The following is a 17,096-nucleotide window of genomic DNA, read 5'->3' on the forward strand; positions in this document are numbered from 1 at the left end:
ATACAGAGTCTTACAGGATTTTAGAATCTAACACAATACAAAAGTTTTTTTTCACTACAGAGTAATACAGTTATATATTCAATTCAGCATCTAAACAGTTAACAATTACATTGTCACTTCCTTTAATATCTTAACATCTTGTACCTTACTAAAGTCTTGTAGCATCAGACTTCAATTTAATAACCACCTTTTTTTAAATTTCTTCAGCAAACAAAAACTAAAGAGTTGTGATCTTAGCTTACGTGTATACTACAAAAGTTCATGCAAATACTAATCTTTATTGTTACTTTCAAACTTAACAGTCAATCTTCCATGGGGGTTGTCTTTATTATTCACATGCTTTGTCGAAATCCCTTAAAACCGGATCCTGCTATTTAAAATGGCAGCCCGTCAACCCTCGCCCCTTTTCCAGTTAACTCCCACGTGGTGAGCTTGTGCACCATGGCAAAATAGGCTTTCGCCCGCTCCTTTCATAGGAGTTATTTTATCAACAATGTGTTCCAAACTTAGACCATTTTCCGAATTTCCACACAATTCTTTAAGTTTAAGCAAGTTGCCAGTTTTCTCTTTAGGACCCTTCATGCTATTAGTTCTCAATTTAAGATCTGAAAGCGATCCCTCTTTGTTTAAACAGCATTTCGAATTCTGCTTTTTCACACCACACTCTTGAATAACAATAGCGTGTGGGGCACCTTTACATTCCAACTCAACCTGTAATTGATTCGCAGGCACCGCGTTACCAAGCCATTGTCTCTATAGCCTGGTTGCTGCGTCTGACATCAATCCAGACTTTAAAATTTCTTCATTCAACTTAGGAACTACACTTTTCCCTTTTCCTTCAATAATAATATTCACCTCACCACCTTTTATCTCCTCACTAACTTTTAACACACCTTCGAGCACAAACAACTGGGAATTCTCACTTCCCACTATTACCAAGGTTAACCCTTTCCTCACTGAACCAAGTCCATCTGACCCACAAGGACTGCATTCCTTTTCAACTGAATCAAATACCTCAGACTTTTTCTGAGCTCCATTACTAGGTTCAGTACCACGTGCATCCACATCTTGGACACACTCAAACGGGACATCTGCCTCTTCCAGGCTTTCAATACCCGTACCCTTTTCAAATTCTAAATTCTCCTGATCCTCCCAGCTTCTCTCTGGGCAACTCCCTTCCGGAGTAAACTCAACCCCGTGGGCTGAAACAACCTCATCTGCCAACCCAGCAGACTTCTTCAAGGTAATGGCATCCTTTTCATCTAGGACTGCCCTCATTTCATTATCGGGAACATCTTTAGAATTTTCAACTTCTTCAAACAGTTCTGCCAAACCAGACAGATCATCCGTGTCCAACCCTGGACCTTTTAACAGCCTTATCTGTTTCTCATCTTTACTTCGTGCCTCTATAAATTTTCTCCTCGCTAAGGGCAGGTCTACCTCCTCTCCCTTACTCTCTTTCACTTTACTACTCTCCTCTAAACCCTCTTGGTACAGGGTCGGTAAAAACGTCTCGGCCAAATCGATACTGGCCTGATTTAAACTGGTCTCTTTCTCAGCTGCCTTTCTTGACATGCTGCGAGTGATCGTGCATGCGGGATAGATCTTGGAATCTAGGGGCGGGACCTCAACACTCACAGGCTGGCTCGTCAACTTCATTGCTGACCAAACCTTACCACCAGCTAAATCGTTACCCAGAAGGACGTCCACGTCAGTTCTCGGGAATTCTGATCGCACCTCTATTTCAACTGGTCCAGATACCAGCTCACAATTTATAATGATCCTATGCAAGGGCACTGTTTCTGTCCCTTTTCCTATTCCTTTCAAAGCTACCATTCCCGTCTTGCGACCAAAATCCAGTACCTTACTGCTAATCAATGGCAGTTCAGCTCCCGTGTCTCTCCAGATCCGCACTGGAACTGGTGTGTCTCCCTCTCTCACAGACACGGTTCCTTTTGACATACATTTCTCAGACCCTTCTCGTACTCTGTCTACCTGGGGCTCTCTCGTCGATTTACTGATCACCACAGCACATCCTATAGGGACTGCTGCTTTCCATTTTCCTGTCTCCTTCCTCGGAGCAAGGCACTTGGATGCAATATGACCCACCTTTCCACAATTAAAACAGGTCAAGCTAGGACCTCTCCTGCCGTCTTGCCTCTCCTCCTCAATTTTACCACTAGCTCCCGGCGGGATCTCTGCCTCAGCCGGTGGGCTTTCTCTACCATTCCCACGGTTTCTCTGGTAACTTTTATTCGAGGAAAACTTTGTCTTGTGGGTTAGGGCATATTCATCTGCGAACCTAGCAAATTTGGAGATGGATTTATTCGGCTTCTCATTCAAATACATCTGGATATCATCCGAAACACAACCTTTAAATTCCTCAATCAGAATTAACTCCCTGAGACACCAAAAATCTTCTTCCACTATTTCTGCTGCACACCAGCGATCCAAGAGCACACCCTTATCATAGGCAAACTCGGTATACGTCTGATTCCACCCTTTCTTTAAATTTCTGAACTTTTGTCTATAGGCTTCAGGTACCAATTCGTAGGTCCGAAGAATGGCCTCCTTTACTTTCTCATAATTCTCCGACTCTTCCTCCTCCATGGACATTGCCGCATATGCCCGTTGTGCCTTCCCTTTTAACACACTTTGTAACAACGCCACCCACTGCTCTTTGGGCCACTTCTGATTCACTGCCACCTTTTCAAAATGCAAGAAATAACTATCAACATCCGTTTCCTCGAACGGAGGTACTAACCTAAACTCCCGACTAACATTAAACCGCTCCTCTCGGTCTGACCCTTGAGCTCTTCACTCTTGCCTTAACTTCTCCATATCCAAGTCATGTTGCCTCTGTTTCTCCGCCTCCCTTTCCTTCTCCTTTTCAGCTGCTTCCAGCTGTTTTAGCTGAATTTCATGCTCTCTTTTCACCTTTAGCTGGAGCTCCTGCTCCCGTTGCTTCTCGGCCCTTTCTTTTTCCTTCTCAGCTGCTTTAACTTAATTTCATGTTCCAACCTTAATTTCTCCAACTCTAACTGAGCCGTCCCACTAGCTGGTGCCTTTTCAGGGATATTTTCCAATACCTCAGCAGAAAACACATTCTTCACAATATAATACTGAGTTATGGCCCTCCACACCTCCCGCTTTTTCATTGACAACCTCACCTCTGCGAGGTTTAGTCCTTTCGCAATATTTATCAAGTCCGACTTTGTGGCCGCCTCTAGCGCCTCAAGAGTCGGGTTTTCTATAAATTCATCCACGTCCATCTTTGCTGGTTTCCCATCTGGCTACCTGCGCAACCAGATCCAAGTTTGGACTTACAAGCCCGATTCACTGGCCTCCCAATTTGGTATCAAATCTCGAGATGAGATCCCCAAGTTGATACCAAACCCGTAACTGGGTCACTTAGCAGCAAAGATAGAGAGGTCCGTTGAAGTCTGATAGTACTATTTTTAACAGTATTTATTGGTAAAAATACACAAAAGTAAAATCAGTGCAAACATACAGATACTACACGTCGTCAATACTAAATCTAAAAGTGTGGGTATAATAATAATCAATAAGAAATAGCTCTTTCGTTGTCTAGGGGATAATGTATTGTCCGGTGGAAATATAAAAGTCACTCAGTTCATTCAGGCTGCAGCCTTTGGTTGGAGTCAAGAGAGAGATTTTTAGAAACTTGCCAGCTTTTCCTTTTTATGATTTCGATCCTTGGTGTTTCGTTGGTGTGGCCTCTTCTTTAGCTAAAGCCGTTCTTCTGTGGTGAGCCCGCCAATTCCCAAGGCAAGGGAAAAGGACGCACGCGAGCCCCACCGGCTGTCGCTATTAAATGCTGTCACGGGATTTCTAGCGTTTCTCCTGGTGCGTCTGAAGGGGTTGTTCCCCAGACCCTCTTTTATCCTTACTCACAGGGTCTCAGATATCAATCAGGTTGGGATGATGCAATCCCTCAACCAGCCCACTCTGGTCGTCCCCTGAGGGCTTCAAATAAATAATACAGTGCTCAATACACAATTCCGTCTCCAAGAGACAATAGCCATTATCAGTGGTTCCGTCTTGCTGAGGCTAGGACACATTCCAAACCCTGTGTATTCTGGACGTCTCCCTCTCATTTCCTGGGTCCCAGACCCGAATTAATAGCGATCTTGCGATTCTCAAAAGGAGGGGGCTACTTTGTACCCTTCGGCCCCTCAGAGTTGTGGCACATTCGTAACACTTGGAACAACCTACCAGCTGATTTTCTTACAAAACTGCATGACAGTGTACCAAAGAGAACTGACGTAGTTTTAAAGGCAAAACTGGTCACACCAAATTTTGATTTGATTTAGTTTTGTTTTACTGTTTACTGCTCTTTATAGTCAGTTTTTTGATGTTTACAAACTTACCGTTTCATTTTTCGAAACTTCGCTTTACAGAATTTTTTTAACATATGCACATATGACTTTTGCACAGTACTGTTGACAAGGATCAAATGTGGCCTGATAAGCAGCAAGTAACAAATAGGATTCAGAGATTCAAAGTGCATTTATTATCAACAAATATATCAATTATACAATCTTGAGATTTGTTTGCTTAATAGTCACAAAACAAGGAACCCAAAAGAATTGAACTTAAGAAAATAAGACTAATCCCCAGTGCCCACAGTGAAAGAGGGGGGAGAAAACAAAACAAATCATGCAAACAGTAGAAGTGAGCAGCAACAACAGCATTCCAACCCAAATTGAGTCCTTGGATCCAAATCTTCGGAACAGCTTGGAGTAGGCCCAAAGCCTCAGTATTCAGTTCATCATATTAGCAAAGAACATCGCCACATGGTTCACAGATGTGAAGCAGAATAGCCAGGGGCCCTAGCATTGTGGAGAGAGGAGCCCCAAGACTATCTGGGCTGGCATTTCAATTGCCTGAACCTTGCAGTAGAAAGTGGGCCCTGCCGCAGTGAATCGTTCCAGGTCTAGATTTCGCTGCTGGAGAAGCTATTCTCAACCTCTCCAAATTGGCTAAGCATTTACAGTGATCCATCCTCTCCCAACTCTCGACACCCTGCCTTTCCAGTCTATTTAGGCAGGCATTTAGGTTGTCCAAACAGTGGACTGTATTTCACATTAGGACCCGGACCTTGCCGTGGTGAATTGCTCCAGGGCTAGAATATACTGCCCAGCGATTCGCTTCAGACCAGATTTCGCTGCTGAAGAAGCTATTCTCCACCTCACCAAATCAGCTCAGTGTTTAGAGTGGAGCTCCCTCACACCCAGCTAAGTTGGACAGGCATCAGAACTCATCAGTCTCTGAGTTGTCCACTCCAACCAGCACGAGTGCATTGATTTTGCAGGGTACCAGCAGGGCACATCTCTTGAGTTCACTTTGCCCTCACTTGCCTCTTCATTGTTCGTGGTGAAGGTTTACTACAATTTACTTCAAAAAAAAGTTTGCTTCAAAATAAGCCACAAAATTGTCAGATAATGACTGTCTCCAAAAAGAGTGTCTAATCAGCGATCTATGACATGCCGTACCATAACTGTGTTTACCGTACAGGCTCTTCGACCCACAATGTTGTGCCGACCCTTAAACCCTGCCTCCCATATAACCCCCCCCTCACCTTAAGTTCCTCCATATACCTGTCTAGTAGTCTCTTTTCCACATACAAAGTTAACCATCTACAGTCGGCCCTCCTTATCTGCAGGGGATTGATTCCGGGACCCCCCGCGGATACCAAAAAAGAGCGGATGCTTAAGTCAGTGGACTTTAGGACCCTGTGGAGCTCAGGACCTGCCACCTGCATGTTTCTGTTCCATTGACGGAAAACAATCATGATTGAAAATAAAGTGGAAGTAATAAAGCGAACGGAAAGAGGTGAAACGCCATCGGTCATTGGAAAAGCGTTAGGCTACAGTCGGTCAATGATCGGAACAATTTTAAAGAATAAAGTGAGAATAATGAAGCATGTGAAAGGCCTTGCCCCAATGAAAGCTACAATTATTACTAAGCAATGCAGTGGTTTAATTATTGGAATACATATGTTTCTTAAGTGTTTTGTATGCATAGAAAGGTAAAATATATACTATATACTAAGAAAAAAGTTTGACTAACTGACACTAAATAATACCAGATGTACCTGTTCTGACTTAGAGAACTTCCATTTTTTTTCTCGATTCCTGATCCACGCATCCTCCCGTATTCTTTAAATCATCTTCAGATTATTTATAATACCTAATACAATGTAAATTACCATGTAAATAGTTGTTATACTGTATTGTTTAGGGAATGATGACAAGGAAAAAAGTCTGTACATGATCAAACAACAAGTGCTGGAGAGAGAACTTCTGAGTTTTCCCGATCCGCAGTAGGTTGAATTCATGCATGCGGAACCTGCGGATGAGGAGGGCCGACTGTATGTGGATGACATTTAGCTGCTGTGTTTAATATCCTGGAAGTCACCATTGAACAGAAACTCAACTGGACCAGCCACACACATACATTGAGAGGCAAATGAGACCTCTTCTGACACCTACTGAAGAGCAATAAATCCACCTACTGATAAATGAATAAATAATGAGAGACTTACAGTATTATTATATTAATTACATCATATAAGGCAAGTGTTAGTGTTTCCCTCATTGGGGATATGTCTCCGTAATTTGTAAACTTTTTTAATATTGAAGCTCCTGGCTATATGGATACATTTGATGAATGTGATTTGGAGCTGTTAAGTCCTGTGGCTCCTTCCCATATTAGACCACACGGCATAGGAGCACAATTGACTATTCTCCACTATAATTTTCTATTCAGGACATTTACAGCAACAGGTATGTAAAAAGGGCCAGGAGGATCAACAGGGACTCCAGCCACCCCAACCACAAACTGTTCCAGCTGCTTCCATCTGGCATATGGTACTGCAACATTAAAGCCAGGACCAACAGGCTATGGGACAGCTTCTTTCACCAGGCCATCAGATTGATCAATACACATTGATCTGATTGCATATCTGACTGTATATACATGTACACAAAACAATTATGTATACAATCTCAGTGTTTGGGCAATATCCTCCCACATTTCCCTTACTTATTGTTTGTACGTAGCGATGGAGATGCACCATAAAGATTTTTACTCCCTCATGTTGAGATGGATGTAAGAAATAAAATTCATGGCTGAGTTATTATTCCTCTCAACCCCATTCTCCTGCTTTCACCCCATAACTTTTGATGCCCTTACTAATCAAGAAGCAATCAACTTCTGCTTGAGATTTACCCAATGACTTGGCCACCACAGCTGTCTGTGGCAATGAATTCCACAGATTCACCACCCTCTTGCCAAAGAAATTCCTCCTCATCTCTGTTCTAAGTGGACATACCCCAATTTTGAGGCTATATCTTCTGGTCCTGAACTCCCCCGCATTAGGAAACAACCTCTCCACATCCACTCTTTCTAGGCCTTTTAATATTTGATAGGTTTCAGTGAGCTCTCCCCCTGCATCCCCCCCCCCCCATTCTTCCTGGGATTATTCTCCTGAACCTCCTCTGGACTCTCTCCAATGCCAGTGCATCCTTTCTTGGATATAAGGGACTTAAAACTACTCTCGATATTCCAAGTGCAGTTTGACTAGTGTCTTATAAAGCCCCTGCATTATATCCTTTTGTATTCTAGTCCTCTTGAAATTAAGTGCTAGCAGTTGCATTTGTTTTCCTTGCCACTGACTCGACCTGCAAGTTAACATTGAGGGAATCCTGCAGGAAAAGTTCTGAGTTCCTTTGCAGCTCTAATTTCTGAATTTGCTCCCCATTTGAGAAAAAAGCCTACACCTTTATTCTTTCTACTAAAGTGAATGACCATACACTTCCCTACACTGTATTCCAACTGCCACTTCTTTGACTGTTCTCCTGATCTGTTTAAGTCCTTCTGCAGACTCCCTACTTCCTCAACACTAACTGCTACTCCACCAATCTTCATACTGTCTGCAGTCTTGGCCACAAGGCCATCAATTCCATCCAAATCATTTACATATAATTTGAAAAGAAGTGGTGCCAACATCTATCCCTGCAGAACACCACTCACTAGCCACCAGCCGTCAATCAGAAGAGGGCCCCTTTATTCCCATTCTTTACCTCCTGCCAGTCAGCAATCTTCTATCCTTGCTAGTATTTTTCCTGTAGTACCATGGGCTGTTACCTTGTTTAGTAGCCTCATGTGTGGCACCTTGTTAAGGGCCTTCTGAAAACCCATGAAAACAACATACACTGACTCTCCTTTGTCTATCTGCCTGTTATTTCCTCAAAAAATTCCAACAGATTTGTTTCCCTTATGGAAACCATGATGATTTGGTCTTATTTTATCATGTGCCTCTAAATACTCCGAAACCTCTTCCTTAGTAATGGACTCCAACCTTCCCAACCACTGAATCAGGCTGACATTTGGTCTGGGAATGTGGAATTTCAAGTCTCGGTTAGAATTGGTGTTATGGTACTTGGAACATGGGCAGCTGAGAGGAGATTTGGGAGAGGTGTTGCCAGGTCATGGTGGTATAGATAGGATACATTGAAGTGGTCTGTTGGTGTTGGTGGATAGTTTGAGAACCAAATAACTGAAACAAAGCACAAGAAAATGCATTATCATGTTTTTAAAAAGAGACAGAATGGCTGTGATCTTGAATTCACTGACTGTTAAGGTAGGAAAATTGAGTACATCAGGCACATCAGGGAAAGTAGTTTGTCAGGCCACAGGGAAAGTATGGAAGAACAGGGATAAATAAAGTCACTATCCTCTGGCTAAAGAAATTCCTCATCATCTCTGTTCTAAATAGACTTCCTTCTATTTTCAGCTGTCCTAGACTCCCCCACTCTAGGATACATCCTCTCCACCCTTTCTGGGCCTTTCAATATTCATTAGGTTTCAATGAGATCTCTCCCTCATTCTTCTAAACTTGCAGCCCCAGAACCATCAAGCGCTCCTCATATATGAACCATTTCATTCCTGGGATCATTATAACAGATATAATGTTTCAAGTAATTTATCAACTTTTAATTTAAAAAAAAACTGTTGGAAATAGCATTATTTAACCTTAATAGGTCAATTAAAGTCATTAAAATGGGTTACATACAGGCAAGGCTAGGCTGGATCTTTGCATATACTCTTTCTCCAGAGCTTAGTAGGCCTGTAGTAGAAGTCACATGCTTGTGCAGTGACCACTGACTTTCTGTACGTATTGAAGACCTTTCAGCTGCATCACAGCTCACATCATTATCAAGGGTGATTCCTATTACATCTTCCCTTTGATAGATATTGGAAGGATTTCTCTGTTGGTCCTTGTGTTGAGATAAGGGAATCAGTCTGGGTGCATCGTTATACTGAGGATGAGATTAGACTTTTCTGCTGAGAATGTTCTCTAATTTTTGGCAACTGGAGAGTGTTAGAGGATTCAGAGCTGCAGTTCCTTAATTTATAGCAATATGGTATAATTCGGTTTGACCAGAGCCTCTTGGTTCCATCTGCAGAGCTTACTTCACACAACTTTCCTATTATTTGAATGTCTATCTTGTAGGAGCCAGTCATTTTGCATTGTCCTGACTGAGTACAGTGACATTGTTCCATAATTGACACATTTGCTCCTCTCTTCCTAAGATAGTGCTGGCAATACATGACAACGTTGTTGTGAGCATTTCACAAAACTACTAGATATACTTGTGTACTATGATTGCTGCAATCCACAGCCTGCAATTCTCTTTAAGAAATGTACTTTTGAACTGTCTAAACAAAGTAGCAATTTTACAATCTCTTGAAGGATTCAGCAAACTCAACTCTCAGGAATGAGGGTTCAGCACCTTGAAACAGATGAAGATCGGCCATTGCTGGAAGAAAGAGTGCCAGGGCAGACCTTAAGCTACATCAAAGCGTTGAAGTATGAAGTTGCTTCTCCCAAGCACTCTTGTGGCCAGTGTGTAGTCAATGGAGAACAAGATAGAAGACTTAAGCCAAGATTGCTGAATCAAAGGGAAATGAGGGATTCCTGTATTCTATTACACTGGGATGTTGCTCACTCTGGACCCAGCGTTGCAGGCCAGGTGTTCTCAATCCACTGGATGGACTGAACTATAGATTTGAAGAAGGCAATAATTGGAGGACTATTTCGTGACAAACTCTTCATGGTGCTTGGACTAGCAGTCTTGTCACACTCTTGTTCTCTTGTCTTGGAACATCTAATGATTTAAATATCATTCTACTTACCAAGAGAGTTCTGCATCATGATCCTGACTGCAGTTTACATACTACCAAAGGCAGAGGTTAAGCAAGCTCTTGATATATTGAATGCCATGTTTAGCATACAACAAACAGCCAACGCTGATGCCTTCCCTGGTACTTCAATTAGACTTGCTTGAAGAAATCACTGTCCTGTACCATCAGCACATCACCTGCAGAGCCAGGGGTCCCAACACACTCAACCACTCCTACACTACAATCAAGAATGCCTGGCATTCCATCCATAGACCATACTTTGGGAAATCCGATAATCTGGCTGTCCTCCTTCTACCTGTGTAAAGGCAGAAGCTAGAAAGCAAGGCATCAGAAGGAAGGACGACAAAGAGATAGTCATGGGAGGCAGAGGAGTGGCTATGGGATTACTTGGAGTTGGTATCTGGCCCATGTTCAGAGGATTTGAATGAATATGCCATGAATGCTCTGGTCTTTATAAAGGCATTCATGGACAGGTGTGTACCCATGAAATTATTCAGTCTTTTCTAACCAGAAACCCTGTATGAACCAAGAGATCCACAATCTACTGAGAGCTAGATCGGTATGGTTCAGGACTGGTGACCCAGTAAAATACAAGAGGTCCAGGAACACTCTCTGGAAAGCCATATCACATGCAAAGTGGAAATTCTGGACTAAACATGAAACACAGATGCCTGACAACTGTGGCAGGGTTTGAATTCTATCACCTCCTGCAAAAGCAAAGCCATCAAGGTTCACTCCTAGATGAGCTCAATGTCTTTTATGCTCACTTTAACTGACAAAACATCAAGGAACTTTCATGAACTCCCAAAGCACTGACCCTGTTATTTCACCTATCTGAAAGCATCCTTCAGGAGGGTGAACTCACAGAAAGTATCTGGCCCAGAGAGTGTACCTGGTTGAGTGCTGAAGTCCTGTGTAATCAACTAACATCTTTTATCTCTTGCTTTCGCAATCTGAGGCCCCCCCCCACTTCAAGCAAGCTTCAGTCACACCAGTGCCCAAGAAGGAATTAGTAGCCTGTCTCAAAGACTGTCATCCAGCTGCACTTACACCCACTGTAATGAAGTGTTTTGAAACATACCAACTCCTGCCCAAGAAGTGACTTGGATCTGCTCCAAATTACCTACCTTCACCACAAGTCAACAGCAGGTACCATTTCATTGGCTCTCCACTTAACTCTAGAACATTTGGACAGTGAAGATACATACAGCAGGATGCTCCTTATTGATTACAGCTCAATATTCAACACCATCGTCTTCTCAAAACTAATCAATATACTCTAAGACCTAGGCCTTGATACTTCCTTATACAACAGGATCCTCGATTTCCTCGCTTGCAGACCCCAGTCAGTTTGGATTGGCAATGACATCTCTTCCACAATCACCTTCAACACAGGTGCACCACAAAGCTGTGCATAGCCCCCTGCTCTTCTCACTTTACACTTATGACTGCGAAGCTAAGAATAGATCTAATGCCATTTTTAACTTGCTGCTGACTCCACAGTTTTGTTTGCCAAATTAAAGGTGGTGACAAATTGGTACATTGGAGGGAGATTGAAAATCTGGTTGAGTGCCACAACAGCAACCTCACACTCAAATTATCAGCAAATCCAAAGAACTGATTATTGATGCAACACGCAAAAAGTGCTGGAGGAACTCAGCAGAACCAGCTGGCTGGTGTGTTTATAGACATTTTTAATCTCTCCCTCTCCCAGTGTGTAGTGCCCTCCTGTTTCAAATTGTCCATTATTGTCCCGGTACCTAAGAAAATTAAGGTAGTATACCTGAACGATTGGCACCCTGTTGCACTCACCTCAATTATAAGCAAGTGCTTTGAGAGGCTGGTTAAAGACTTCATCTGCAGCATACTATCACCCACTCTGGACCCCCTACCGACGGAACCAGTCTACTGATGACGCCATAACCGCAGCACTACACACCGTCCTCACTCACCTGGAAAAGGGGGATGCGTACGTTAGAATGCTGTTCCTGGACTACAGTTCAGCATTTAATTCTCTAGTTCCCTCCAGACTTGACAGGAAGCTCAGAGACCTCGGTCTGCACCCAACCTTGTGCAGCTGGATCCTAGACTTCCTATCAGATCACCAACAGGTGGTAAGAATGGGCTCCCCACCTCTGCCCCTCTGACCCACAAACACAGGTGCCCCCAGAGTTGTGTTCTGAGTCCCCTTCTCTACTCCCATTGTATTGCCACACACAGCTCCAATCTGCCGATCAAATTCGCAGAAGACACGATTTTGATCAGCCTTATTTCTAGCAGTGATGAGACAGCCTACAGAGGAGAGGTTGACACCCTGACACAGTGGTGCCAAGTTAACAACCTCTTCCTCAATGTCCAAAAAACAAAAGAGTTGATTGTGGATTACAGAAGGAACGGAGATGGGCTCGGTCCAATCAACATCAATGGGTCTGCGGTTGAGAGAGTGAGTAGTTTCAAGTTCCTCGGTGTACACATCACCAATGATCTCACCTGGACTGTACACACAGACTTTGTGGCAAAAAAAGTGTCTCTTCCCCCTCAGGCGACTGAAGAAGTTTGGCATGGGCCCCCAAATCCTCAAGACACTCTACAGGGGCACCTCTGAGAGCATATTGACTGGCTGTATCACTGCCTGGTATAAGAAATGCACCAACTTTGATCGCTGAGCACTGCAGAGAGTGGTATGGACAACCCAGTGAATCTATGGATGTGAACTTCCCACCATTGAGAACATTTATAACAGCAGGTGCAGAAAGAAGGCCTGAAAGATCATCGGGAACACCAGTTACCCCACAATAAACTGTTTCACTGCTTCCTTCTGACAAACACTACCGCAGCATTAAAGCCAGGACCAACAGGCTATGGGACAATGTCTGTCTACAAGCCTTTAGACTTATAATTTCACATGTCTGTACATTACAACGGAATCATAACACAAAGATTTTTACTCCCTCACATTGTGTGATGGATGTAAGATTTAAATAAATTCTGAATTCATCTATGAAAAAGAGTACAGTCAACCTTTCGGGCTGAGCCCCTGTGGTAGAATTTCCAGCATCTGCAGATCTTCTCTTGTTAGTGAATTGATTATTGATGACAGGAGGAAGAAATCAGGTCCATGAGCCAGTGCTCATTAGAGGACCAGAGCTGGAGAGGGTAAGTAACTAAATTCCTGGGTGTTATCAGAGGATCTGTCCTAGAATGAGCTTGTAAGTTCTAATTCAAAGAAGAATTGGCACTGCCTTGTCTTTCATAAAAGTTTGCAAAGATTCAGCGTGTCATTTAAAACTGACCATTTTTTATGCATACACAGTGGGGTGTATACTGACTGTTACATCACAGCCAGGTATGGAAACACCAATGCACAAGAACAGAAAGCCTACAGAAAGTGTGGATACAGCTCTGTTCATCACAGGAAAAACCCTCCCCACATTTAAGCACATTTACAAAGAGCACTGCCATGGGAAAGTAGCATCTGTCATCAAGGACCTCCACCATCCAGGCCATGGTCTCTTCCCACTGCTACCATAGGGAAGAAGGTACAGGAGCCTTAGGTCGCACACCTCCGGGTTCAGGAACAGTAATTACCCTTCAACCTTAGGTTCCTGAACCAGCATGGAGAACCTCACTCACCACAAAACTGAAAACAATCATTTTCAAGGACTCCACAAATCATGTTCTCATTTATTATTGTTTGTTTTTGTTTTTCCTCATTATTTGCTTGTCAGTCTTTTTGTGCATTTTTTATTGATTTTGTTGTATTTCTTTGTTCTGATGTGAATGTCAGGGTAGTATATGATGTATCATATATGTACTTTGTACATATAGTACATATAGATTGACATTTACTATCAATCTTTGCCTCAGTAATAATGTTGTCTCATCCTCAGTATAATTATGTGCCAAGACTGATTCCCTGTTTATTTACATATAAGTGCAGTTGTTAATATATTACTTATATCAAGACATGGCCATCTGAATGACTAATTTGATTATTTATCATGTTACAAGCAGTTTTGCTCCTTTTTGCTTATTTGCCATTCTGGTGCATCATGTGTCAATTCCTTCTATCCCTTTGCTTGGCATACTACCTTTTTTTTCATTCAGCAATGTGCTGTGTTTCCTGTTTGCTCTATTTAAATGGAATCTTGAATATGAGTAACAGGCATTCTATGATTTTTCATGATGGTGATTTAACTGAATTAATGCCTTTTTATTTTGGTCTTCTAGCTTTATGTGGTATCACAATTTAAGATACTGATTTCACTCTTGGGTAAGTAAAAGAATTTAAAGCTGATGTTTTACCTTTGAATCAAAGTCTAATTTTAAGAGAATTAAGCTGTTTGTAGGTTAACTGTTGTACATGAAATAAAATGGATGGCTGATTGAATTTATAAAAGAAAATTAATCATGTACAAAACAATTCATTTGCTTCATTATCTTGATTGGTGTTACCTGTAGATTTTATTCTGTTCTCATAATCATCTTGACAAAATTTGCACCAAAATGCCCGTGGATGATTGCTTACAGTATCTCAAGCTGTCAGTGAGTTATCCTCATACATATTACTTTCCACAGAAGATCATGTCTTTTGCTAAGTAGATGTTAAGGAATAAATGAAGCAAACTGAGAAATCAGAACACTAAAAAAGGTAGCCCCGTGTCCATTAAGGGAATAGGTGTTTCAGCTTTCATTCAGGTGATGACATTAGACAGGGCAGACTATAATTTGGGCTTGCACTCAAATCTGAAGCAAAATACGAGAAAATACTAGGATGCAGATAATGTGATGTGTACCTTACTCTGGTTCATTACCAAACATGGACAGAGGCCCATCATGTCTGAATAATCCTGTGTTGAGTGCTTAGCTGCATCTCATTTCCACATTTCTTTCTCAGAGGCTGGAATTCCTAGTCCTTGAACTATCTGCTACATTTATCCAATGTGAATTCGTATATCTCTATCAAATGTCTGCTTAACTTTCATTTTTGCTAGGAGAGCAGTCTGACCTTGTATCTGAAAACCTTCATCATGCCCAGATGTGTCCAAGAACTATCCTTTGCCCCACTCTCTGAGATCTTGCATTTTCTTTCCTTACAAGTTCTCTATGAACCCCAGAATAGAATTTGCCTCTATCACCTCACAATACATCAATACATTCCAGATCTTAACCACTTACTGTCATTTTTTTAAAAAGGGATTTAAATTTTATTTGTCACTTCTGACCTTTTTGTCAATCCCATTAATTTACACCTTTTGGTTCTTAAGTGTATTAATGTTGATAATACCTCTTTTCTCTGAAACCTTTGTGATTTTCTATACTTTTTTCAAATCCCCCTCAGTCTTTGGAGAAGAGTGTAATTTTCTCTCATCTGTTCTCATAATAGAAATCCACTATGCCTGCATTCGTTTCGATCAGTGGTTCCCCAACTTTTTTGGAGAACATCTCCTTGATTCCCAGTGCTTCCCCCTCCTTTTCCAACCATTACATAAAAGCTATGAAGACTTTTGATTTGTGATGCACAGTGAAAGAACAGGAACTGTAATTCCAAAGCAGTAAGAAATAATTGCAAAAAGTTATTTAAAGCTACAAATAACATTATTTGTTTATTTAATTACAGTAAAAACTATTTTCATCAATGATTTTAGAATGTGCATTAGTATTCCCAACTAGTCACTATTTCATTGCTTTTTGAGCTTTCAGAGAGATGGCTGGGCTTGGTGCAGTGATGTCAGCTTCTCCAGCATCAGGCTGAATGTCACTCAGAAGGAGGCTCAGATCCCCACGTTCAGTAATTTGCAGTCTGTTTCGTTGCTTTAAAAGAAGTTGGGCGACTGCACTGAAACTGTGCTCTCCTAAATATAAACAACAACACACACAAGATGCTGGTGGAACACAGCAGGCCAGGCAGCATCTATAGGGAGAAGCACTGTCAATGTTTCGGGCCGAGATCCTTCGTCAGGACGAAGGTTCCACCAGCATTTTGTCAGCTTCCTAACGGTAGCCAAATATGCTTTACAAAGGTTCCAGCATCATCTTCTGCCCCTTTTTTCAACCTATGAAGTCCAGTTCACTTTATGCATTATTAACTGCATTTTCAACATGTCTGGCTATTACCAAGATTACTCTATGCCCCCTTTAATGTAGTGCTCTATAGTTTGCATTTTCTCCTTTCTGCCAAAGAAATGAAATCCTTAAATTTATTAGTAATTGGAAATAATAAACTCTGAAATCCTCAGCAGTGTTGAATCATAAATTTTACAGCAAAAACTCACTGAAGGTGGAAATCTGCTGAAATCACAGTAAGCTAGAGATGCTCAGCAGCTGATGAAAGGTTAACTGCTTCCCTTGCCATGAATGCTGCCTGACTTGAGAACCTCCAGAATTTTCTGTCTTTGTGAGCTTCTTTAAGTTCAAAGTAAATTTATTATCAAAGTACATATATGTCACCATATATTTATGGTGCCAAAACAACAATCTCTTACTCAATGTCAGTAAGACCAAAGAGCTAATTAGCCCTGAGATTTTTTTTCTTGCAGGCATGCTCAATAAATCCATAATAGAATAATAACCATATCAGAATCAATGAAAGACCGCACAGACTTGGGTGTTCAACCAGTGTGCAAAAGACAACAAACTGTGAAAATACAAAAGAAAGAATAATAAACAAACAATAGATATCAAGAACATGAGAAGAGTCCTTGAAAGTGAGCTCTTAAGCTGTGAGAACATTTCAATGATAGGCAAGTGAAGTTGAGTAAAGTTATCCCCTCAGGTTCAAGAGCCTGATGGAAGTTTGTCAAAGTTTTAGATGACATGTCGAATCTTTGGAAACTCCTAGAGGGACTGAGGAGTTTAAAGTT

The 17,096-nt window shown here is 41.7% G+C and overlaps 1 protein-coding gene across 1 annotated transcript in view; it reads left to right on the top strand.

Annotated features, from left to right (window-relative positions):
- vps39 (VPS39 subunit of HOPS complex) overlaps window positions 1–17,096 on the top strand; it is a 123,256-nt gene that overhangs the window by 23,523 nt on the left and 82,637 nt on the right. Inside the window, exon 4 of the mRNA XM_073040368.1 lies at window positions 14,464–14,506. Within this exon, the coding sequence (XP_072896469.1) occupies window positions 14,464–14,506 (43 nt within the window). The remainder of the gene's footprint in view (window positions 1–14,463; window positions 14,507–17,096) is intronic.

The sequence above is a fragment of the Hemitrygon akajei genome, chromosome 3, assembly GCF_048418815.1.
Source record: "Hemitrygon akajei chromosome 3, sHemAka1.3, whole genome shotgun sequence".
Taxonomy (NCBI): domain Eukaryota; kingdom Metazoa; phylum Chordata; class Chondrichthyes; order Myliobatiformes; family Dasyatidae; genus Hemitrygon; species Hemitrygon akajei.